Here is a 9,775-nt window from a genome sequence, read left to right as displayed (position 1 = left end):
CACTCCACATAACATTAGTCTTTTGTATTTTGAATGTAAGACTTCTGCTTAAAAAAGGTATGTGGTGGGCATCTCGCTACTTTCTGCAGCTCTAAATATTTCTTTCAACACCAGCTCCAGCGCGAAATTACTCAATATTTCCCCTTGAGATGATCATATTTTTTTTCTTTCTTTTCTAACTGACCTCCCTTCACTACTGCGACGTGTCGAATTTCTTTCACGGAGCATTTACTGCTGCGTCGGTACGGGGCCTGTGTCAGGGGCCAGTTGCAGGAGGTCGTGGTGAAACACCGCTCGAGTCACCGCACGTAGCCCGCGGCGCCGACGTTTGCGTGCGCGTGCTCGTGTGCGCGCTCACGGGGGCTATTGTGTTTTTTTAATCAACAAGGAGACCGCCGTGGCCAGCGCGGGTAACCGAGCCTGCCGGAGCCGAGCGACCACCCCGGGGGACCGATAGAACCATGGCGGACGAGCAAGAAATAATGTGCAAACTGGAGAACATCTTGGAAATACGGTGAGACTCGGGCGCGGGAGCGAATTGATGGTTTCCAGGTGTTTTCGTCGCGCTCGAGCACAGTGTCTTAGCTAACGTTAGCTTCGCTTTTGTTACTGTGCTAGCTAACATTAGCCGGTCTGCTGTGAACCCCCCCGCCCCCCCCCCTTTTTTTTTAATAGGTTTTCACTTTGGTTACTCCTGGGTTGCTAAGACTGCCAGGACGTCTACAGGTTAAATAAGACATAAACACACACAAGCCGTAGTTGAGTTGCAAGTTCGGGATCAAAACATCGACAGTCCAGATGTGTATCAACAAAATGCCAGATGTGCTGCTGCTAGTAATTGCTCTGGGTGAGCTAGCTACTTAGCTAACAAGCTTAGCGGTCTGTCATTAACTCCCTTGATAACACCGGAGGCAGGATGGTGTTTTGTTTACCCCGATGTCTCCTTTGCAACAACACTTAATAACCGAGGGACATTGATTCACTGTTTGGGAGTAATTGGGCATTAATGCAGAACATCTGTCAAGTCAATACAGATTTTGCACAAACTCAAAGCTAGTGCACGGCAGGCGGAATATAATGTGTGATAGATTTAGATTTTGCCAAAATTTGTTGAAGACATCTGTCTCTTTTATTTATTTATATATATTTGTGTCCACAAAAGGCGCAAACCTAACAGCCGGTGTCGTTTGTCTCTCCCCCGCCTCGGCTGCAGGAACAAGACCATCCAGATGCAAAAGATCAAGTCTCGTCTGAAGGTTGAGTTCGAGGCTCTGGAGTCTGAGGAGAAGCATCTCAAGGAGTACAAACAGGAGATGGATCTGCTCCTGCAAGAGAAAATGGCCCACGTGGAGGAGCTGCGGCTCATCCATGCAGATATCAATGTGGTGAGTGAGTGTGATGCACAGGAGAAAAGCAGGCTCCATACAGGATGTGAGACTGAAATCTCAGCTCCGCAGTAAGATGTGTACATTGACAATGTAAATCGACAATAGCAATGTTTGACCATCAACACATACCAAAGACACTGTGGATGAAATTTTAGGCCTCCACAAATAGCTCATCCCAAGCATATTATGCTGTGTATGTCTGAAACATCTAACCGGGTCCTTTCAGATGGAGAGCACCATCAAGCAGTCGGAGAACGACCTGAATAAGCTGCTAGAAACCACTCGCCGGCTGCACGATGAGTACAAACCTCTGAAGGAACACGTTGATGCCCTCAGGATGACTTTAGGCCTACACAGACTTCCTAATCTCAACGAAGAAGAGGAGAAGCTTTCTCTGGAGTAAGTATACACACACACAAATACAAACACACACAAAACTCATGCAAGGCACATGGAAGTTCTTTTTTCTTTTTGATGCAGTTCACGGTGCATTTACAAATGTCTTTTTTGTCTTAAGGTCCCATAAAACTTTCTCCTTAACGTAGAAGTTTTCACAGCCGGTTATTAACTTATCGTGCTGTACATAGTAAGTATTTTTTATGACTTATGAAAGATAGCTTTAATCGCAGAAGTATTTCTGCGATGCTGAGTTGTGTTCTCTACTGCTGTGTTTGCCCCGGGGTTATCTTATATTTCAGGACTAAAAAATGTTGTGCCCGTTTATTACAAAAGATGTTCTTTTTGCATGACTAGCTTACCAGTGTAACTATGGTCATTTATAGTGTTGCATTGTAGCTTTATTATGTATGAGTCATGTAGAATTTCCAGAAGGCTAGTGTAACATGTTCTGCTGCAACAGTGGAAATAAATTAATGATGAGTGAAAATTAGTTCTTAACATCTCGCACGTTCCCATGTGCACTCTGAATGACAGGCACATATGTAATGGTCGACTTGGCGTTCCACTGGCCCATTGATGAGGCGCCCCACAGGAACATCAGGACAGGGAGAAAATCTGTCAAACAGCCCAAAAAATTACATATGTTGCAGACGAACTGCTAAAGAAAATGATTATGTGTGAGGAATGAGGGGAACCAACTCACTACAGTAACTCATACGGATGACAAGTGGTCACAGGGACAGCCAGCTGTCTGCAGACGTCCAATTGGCCAAAGATTTTGGCAAGCAGCCAAACGCTGGTGCGTTGTCAGATGGTTACGGGAGGATGATCAATTTGAAGTTCGAATCCCTTCACTGTTGTTTTGTATGGTGCACAGAGCAGTCACTCACAGAAATGTGATGTGTTTCTTTAAATATCTTACTGGTAATGATCCAAAATGATGTGACAATGCGTAGTGTGCATCAGCATCATAGTGTTGCAGACCAGAATTACATTATCACATTACTTCATGCGTCATATTACATTACAGTGTGGGGATGTGATGCATGAAGTACAAGCATTAAAACAAGGTATTAAAAAGTGGGGATTGTGTACTGTGCAAAGTCCAGAGTTAATCAGGCTTGTGTAGGGACATAAGTAGTTTAGGATATTCTGCTTATTAATAGGTGACAAGTACAGATAAGTGTATCATACAGTTATAAGTGACTTTGTCAATATTAACTCGTTCATGTTGGGATTTCCAAGTCAAAGAGTAATTGCTTCAGTCTATTGATGAGAATAATTTTGTCCACCATATCAATTACTGTACCAAAACTGGGCAGCACAATCTGCATCAGACTGCAACGCCACTCAGCGAAATACAATATACAACAGCAACAGTGATTTAGCAACAACAGAGTCAGTGATGTGGATTTGTTATTAATGTGTTATTATTATTCAAGACTTTGAGCTATTGAATGTAGGTGAGAAATGCTGTATTTCTGTAAGGACAGGGAGAATCAGTGAAGAAAGTACTAGCGCAGGGAATTCTAGATTCAGATGTCCTTAACTTTATCTAAGAAGGTTAGACATGTCTGCATGTTGGGCTGACCTGATAGACTCGAAAAGACAAGGACACTGTTGTCTGATTAAAACAACAATTTCTTTGTTTGTATTAAGCGATTTACTGTAAGGTTTGGATGTGAATTTCCCACAAAACTAGAGAAGCTAAGGTTGAAGAGGAAATTCCACTCTAACAATGACATATTTGATCCAAGTCCAACTTGTTATAATTTTAGCAAACAGGAAGGGATATCGTTAATCATTAAAGATGCAATTGATAATTGTATATATAGTTTTTTTAAATACTCCAAAATTAGAATTAAACCGACACCAAAATCCTCCAGAGAACAATCTGAGTATCCTGTTTAAAAACTCAGTCATGAGTCAATTCCGTAGCATAAAACTAAAAAGGAAAAAAAGAGGGACTGAAGCGCACTGATTAATTTCCAGCCTCCGACTGTGCAAACAGAAAGGAGCGTTACCATCTGACACAAGATCATTGTGGATATTAAGATAACCATCAGTGGTATCTGGAGGCAGGGGTTTGGCTTGATTTCTGCCTTGAAAATGAAAACACGGTCTGACCAAGGTAGTGCAAACTTGTGCAACAGTAAAACGGTGATTAACCATGATTTTAATGGCAATTACTGGTTTTTCTGTCATTTTGGGTGGTGGGGATAGCACATATTACGTTAGTGACTTATGCTATTGGCTGGTTTAGTAGCATATTCAATGTCTTGGAAGGAAGTAGAGGTGACAGGATGATTGTAGCTCATGTGAATCTGGGCTTACTGCCCAGTAGAGACATTTTGATCACATGTTCAGATCAGACAGCTCAGATGTCAAGGGCGAATCGTGGTTCCCTGCCCCTTTTGTCACCAGTTTGTCTAATGTTGGTTTGTTTTTTATGCTGCGCAGTGCAGACAACAAGGTGGAGCTCATTACCAAGACACCGTGATGGAGCAACGCCGTGGTCTGATGGAGAACTGGAATATGGCAGGATTTGGCTGTGGGACTGTTAATTTTTTCTCCATCAAGGGTATATGATTTTAATGCATGGGCCTCAGTGGCCTGAAGAAGGGGGGGTTTGACTGATTTTACTCAGGGCCTTTTGAAGACGATTTTAATCCAATACACTTTTTGCAAAACTAGCGCTAGCTGACGGTCCTGTGTGCAGGCCGGGAAAAAAATCTATCTTTTCGGTGCGGCCCTGGCTCTGTAAAGGGTTAGGGTATATCGTATGTCGATATACTGTGTGTATCGTTTGTAGACATCACTCCCCGACACCATGAGAGACGTGTTAGCGAATACGTTCGCGTAAAGACAAGTTTTTCAATTTTTTATTTCAGATTATTTTTATCCATTGTACAAACCAAGATTTGACCTTTCCTACTCAACTGTAATTCCTCGTGTGTGTTGGTTATATTGTTCATACTCTCTTCACAAACGAAGAGTTTTAATCGTGAGGAAGAGGAGTGTTGAGCCACTGCTGCTCTGCATGCTGACAACATTGTTGGCAGACTTGGATTCTCAATTTGGCTTTGTGCTGTGTGGAAGCTTGGATGATGAGTTCATTTCTGGCCAGGTGGTCGTCTTCTCGTGTTCTCGTTTTTTACTTCGTGGTGGCGTGCTCCTTGATGTTCCCCTGAGCTTACGCGATAAATTTGTGGCTTATCGCTGTTGTTCTTCTGTGTTTTTTTCTTCATGGACGGAACTCATCACAGTGAGCGATTCATGATGATGCCTGGGGAGACGCTAAAACTTTCACTCACATCTCGATGCCAGCAAAGTCATTCTGGAGTCATTTTGTCTAATAGTAATAGTGCCTACTGCAATTGTATTACAAGGTGTGATGGAACAGCTTCGAAGAAAATTAAGTCACACCTCATAGGCCTGTGGAGTGTTAGGTACATTTGAAGCTACTCTGGGAGAGTGATATATCATCACAAAAACGAACACTCTACACCTCAGTAATAGCAAAAAAAAAAAGAAAAATCCCAAATGAAATTCTATTTTATGACAAGAATGACAATAGAACTCATATCAAATGAACGTGTATTCACAATTGATATTTTAATTCATGTGTTAATGTAGAGCCTGTAAATAGGCTTTGCTGTCTTTGCACTTTGGTGGATTGTGGTTACAGGAAAAATGTGAAATCTCTGTGAAATTTTAACGTTAAGTTCTATCACAAACCTATTCTGAGAAGAACCAGAGAGCATAATGAAATGGGATATCACTTATTTTTATAATTCTTGAAAATGGGCCAATCAAGCATCAAGTCCAAGGCCACATTTCTTTCCCAGCCCTCTCCTGCCCACACACACTCACAGATGCACTTGCATACAAACTCTCACCACGACTGTACTTGAGCTCAGAGTTGCAGAACAAAGAAAGGACAATATCTACGGTGATATTCTCACACGCTCTGAATAATAATCACATCTGACAAGGCTTCCTTCTGTCTTTTGCTTTCAACAGCTACTTTGAGAAGCAGAAAGCGGAGTGGCAGAAGGAGCCACATGAGCCTGCCATCCCAGAATCTCTTGCTGCGGCTGCAGCGGCAGCACAGCAGCTTCAGGTGTCCAGGAAGCAAGATGCCCGTCAGACGGCCACCTTCCGACAGCAGCCTCCACCCATGAAGGTATTGCTCATGAAAAACCCGCATTGTGGATGTCAAATAGTAAATGTTTTAGTTTTGGCCGAAGTTACAGTTAATTAGTCTCCATCTTGGATAGTCTCCAAGAAAACACAACACTGTGAATTTCTAAGACGTAATTGTCTCCAAACTGTGACATACGTGGGGAAAATGGCAAGAGAACAAACCACCATGAATCTTAAATGGATAAAAGACTACACATTGACAGATACCACTTGACTAGGTTGCTTGGTTTATCTCAACAATACGACAAAAAGCGAGATGTTGTGAAGTAACTGTTCTGAACCCCCCCCCCCCCAGGCTTGTCTGTCCTGCCACCAGCAGATCCATCGTAATGCTCCCATCTGCCCATTGTGCAAAGCCAAAAGCCGCTCCCGCAACCCGAAGAAGCCCAAGAGGAAGCCAGATGAGTAGATCCCACTCCACCGTCAGCTCCTGCAGGGTTTAAAGGGAACTGCTCGGCCATGTTCATTACAAATATATGGCTGAAATAAGAGATCTGTGCGTCAGGACAAATTTAACAGCAACTGGTTCTTAGTAACTTGTTCATAAGTCATCAACTGATGGAGGACTGATAATTTCATTGTGTTGTTTGTTTTTATTAGTGCTTTGGATGTGTTTGTATGTAGCTGTATGACTTCCATCGTAGGTTTACTAGCCCCTAAACATTGTACCTGCAATAATGCAAAAATGAACTGGATAAAAAAGTCCTAATAATTTCATCCATGTTGCTGTTGTCCATCGCCACATATATATATCGTACTGTACTTCCTCATTTCTAATGCATGCGCCTTCCATGACTGTCTGTTGTGTATTATTTGTGCCAATATAAAGTCTAATAGGTTTATTAGCTAAGTTAATAAAACATGTTGTTGTTTTAATGTTTACAGTGTTTAAGTGACCAGAAACTGGACATAAAAAGGCCAGGCTCATGAATAGTGTTGTGTTTAACTTTAATACAGTGATAAAAAAATTAAATGGCTGTTTTGTACCAACCTTGTTACCGTATTGTTTTTTCTGAGTACAGATTCTACACACTTCCTCTACTGGAGTGAATGTAAACAGCTGTGGCTGAGGTGGGCGACGAGAACACCACCATCAGCATATGGATCGATGTTTATTGAGCAAATGGATGCTCCGAGCGTTGTGTGTGAACCAAAGAGGCAGGAGAATGTCTGACTCCCAACACAACGTTGTCCGTTTTTATTATATTAATACTGGGCCCATCGTGTCTGCAGCTATCTTGTCTGGAAAAGGACAGTGAGGTCTTGCTAAATGAGTTCCTGTAGCGCTTTTGTCAGGGTGACCCCTCATTTCATCTGTTGCCAGGGTAACTCCACGTTCCTCAGCCGTTGCTAAGGCAACCCCAGGTTGCTGTGACCCGCATATCTTCACCAAGTTGTTCCCTCCCAAATCCAGAGAGGGGCCTGGGACGACTTTGGGAGATCCAACTGGTGCGATCCTGTAAACGAGAGGGAGACGTGTCAGTGTTGCAGATAAGTCATCTGCCGAACTTGGCAATCAATGTGTGACACCAAGTTTGGTGTAATGTGACTTAAAAGGGCCCTTACTCCGTGGCCCGGGTGTGTGTTTAGTCTACTCTTCGGTGTTCGAGTCTGCAGTTGTGTCTTCTTCCTCCAGATAAAACTTGTCAAGGCCAGATGGGCCCGTTCCTGCGCACACTCGTCGCAGACAGCGGGATCATGGAGCTCCACCTCTGCCGCCTGCCACGAATGATAAAACACGCAGAGGGCAAGAAATTAGACTTAAAAAAAAAAAAAAAAAAAGTATTTCTACTGCAATACCGGCAAACGTGGTAAAAGTGAGTCACCCGCTTCGCCTCCTCCTTGAACGTTTTGAGCCGCAGCATGGAGACGAGTCGAAGGGGGACGGGCCGAACCTCGGGACCTTGACACACGAGACCGGGGGAGGGCTGCTGCCTCTCCCGTCCTGTGCAGCCCGGGAGAGGGAGGCCAATCTCCCCGCGCCCCCCCGACGCGCCCCCCGCTTCAACCTCTCCCTCCCTCCCAGTCCTGCCTGTGCCTCCTCCGGGATTGTTTCTCCTGCTCGCCCCCTCTCCCGACGACTGACGCTGCTGCTGCTGCTGCTGCTGGAGTCGGACACGAGCGACCATCGCTCTGCAGTAGCTCGCCAGCGCCGCTTCCCCCTCCTCCTCCTCCTCCTCCTCCATTTTGTGGATAAAAACAACACCTGGTTGTGTTTCAGTTGCTTCTCCCTCAGCTAAGCAGTGACATTAGGGTGATGACAGCCCCTTAATTTGCGTAAACGTTTACTCACGAAGCCAACAGTGACATTAAATGTGAGTTCAACTGTGGTTCACATCATCATCTTCTTCTTCGCCAGAGCAACTTGGATCCATGACGCCAAGCTGTTTACGCACGGCGTCTTCTTTTACTGTTCGCCAGCAGCGGCACTGCCCGCCAGCGGCGAATCACTACCGCCCTCTGGTGGCGGACAAGGGTGCACGTGAGGGGGGAATCGTTTGGACACAATGAGGACATCAAATTTATTGTCATCCAGCTTTTCTTTTTTAAATAATATCACTTGATTCATCGATAGCGTTAGTGTTATTTGTATTAACATTTATTTATTTGTATATATACGTTCTGTATATTTATCTATGTTTAAATTGCACAGCAGCCTATATTTTACTGTTAACATTGTTGTGTATATACTATTTTTTATTGTATGTAGTATTTCATACTTCGTCTTATTTACCTTAGATTCTGTTTTCTGTTCTGATTTTATTTCTCACTCGTTTTTTCCCTTTGTGCTGCTGTGTCAATTTTGAATTTCCCCTATGGGGAATCAATAAAGGTACATCTCCTCTTATCATATAATAATCATTTTCATGATGACTCATCATCAGCTGGTTATGTGTTGGCTTTACATTACCTGGCAGTGGTATAAGTTCACATGTATTACTACTTTGTCTGGAGAGTATCCGTAATAATAACAAAAAAACAGTGTGGGAGAGTACATTCTATAGCAAATGTCAAAGATGCAATTTAAATTTTGAACACTTACTCTGTAATAATAATAATTGCGATTGTCTTCAGCAATTTTCACCATTAATTTATACAGGCCTTTTTCAAAGAAGACGTTTTCACAGTTTCACAGTTGGAATAATTACAGGTGTAAATAATTCAATCAAAAGTGGTTGCATTTCCAGTGGTTGTTTGGTCTTAATTTTATTTCTATTTTTGCACTGCCATGGTTGACTGGGACACGAATAGAACAGAGCCGTAGTTAATGTTAGTGCTGACACCCGGACTTTTCCTACAATGACAAATTATAATGTCTGCCGTGATAAGGGCTTTTTTCGCATTGTACTGCAATTGCAGATTGTTGTTGTTCTTGTATTGTCTCTGTTCTTTGGGCCAGAGAGTTTGGAAACTGACCCTTGCTTATTGTCAACGTGTTATTGTTCCACGTCTGTGCGTTCAAATACTTAAAATAAAGCGTCTTCCTGTATTTGTGCAATGCCAGGAATCTGGACTCCTGTGCCATCTGCTGAGAGAATGCTGGGTGCCACTGCTTTCCCTGTCAACTCGGGGCAGTATGAAGGGTGGATTCGGCAGACGAACAGCTGACTGGCTGCTGCTCCTCCAAAACTTCTGACAGTCACGCAGCTGACACTTACTAAAATGGCCGCCTTGGTGTGAATCGGGGAAATGGGGTGCTAACAGGACCCGTACAGCAGACTCACTGCACAGCTCATAGATTATCTGGCATTATCGGGCCTGTGGAGATGCAGCTGTATCTG

At 43.4% G+C, this 9,775-nt stretch overlaps 2 protein-coding genes across 3 annotated transcripts; one reads left to right on the top strand and one right to left on the bottom strand.

Moving 5' to 3' along the window:
* The first annotated feature begins 270 nt into the window (after positions 1–270).
* On the top strand, positions 271–6,979 carry zc4h2 (zinc finger, C4H2 domain containing). The gene is made up of 5 exons (XM_035649958.2): positions 271–514; positions 1,214–1,385; positions 1,615–1,787; positions 5,811–5,973; positions 6,289–6,979. The coding sequence occupies exons 1-5, from the start codon at positions 462–464 to the stop codon at positions 6,400–6,402; spliced, it is 675 nt and encodes a 224-aa protein (XP_035505851.2). The 5' UTR covers positions 271–461; the 3' UTR covers positions 6,403–6,979.
* Positions 6,925–8,414, bottom strand: LOC118319508. Of its 2 annotated transcripts, XM_035649960.2 has the most exons (4): positions 8,287–8,411; positions 7,820–8,173; positions 7,560–7,712; positions 6,925–7,450 (listed from the first exon to the last, which is right to left on the bottom strand). In XM_035649960.2, exons 2-4 carry the CDS (start codon positions 8,120–8,122, stop codon positions 7,334–7,336), a joined length of 573 nt encoding a protein of 190 aa, XP_035505853.2. In that variant the 5' UTR covers positions 8,123–8,173; positions 8,287–8,411; the 3' UTR covers positions 6,925–7,333. The 2 variants fall into 2 exon arrangements, with proteins under 2 accessions (XP_035505853.2, XP_035505852.2); XM_035649959.2 differs by having other exon boundaries at positions 7,820–8,414.
* Between the last annotated feature and the right edge of the window lie 1,361 nt (positions 8,415–9,775).

The sequence above is a fragment of the Scophthalmus maximus genome, chromosome 9 (assembly GCF_022379125.1).
Source record: "Scophthalmus maximus strain ysfricsl-2021 chromosome 9, ASM2237912v1, whole genome shotgun sequence".
NCBI classification, from domain to species: Eukaryota; Metazoa; Chordata; class Actinopteri; order Pleuronectiformes; family Scophthalmidae; genus Scophthalmus; species Scophthalmus maximus.
This window is presented reverse-complemented; position numbering and strand designations above follow the sequence as displayed.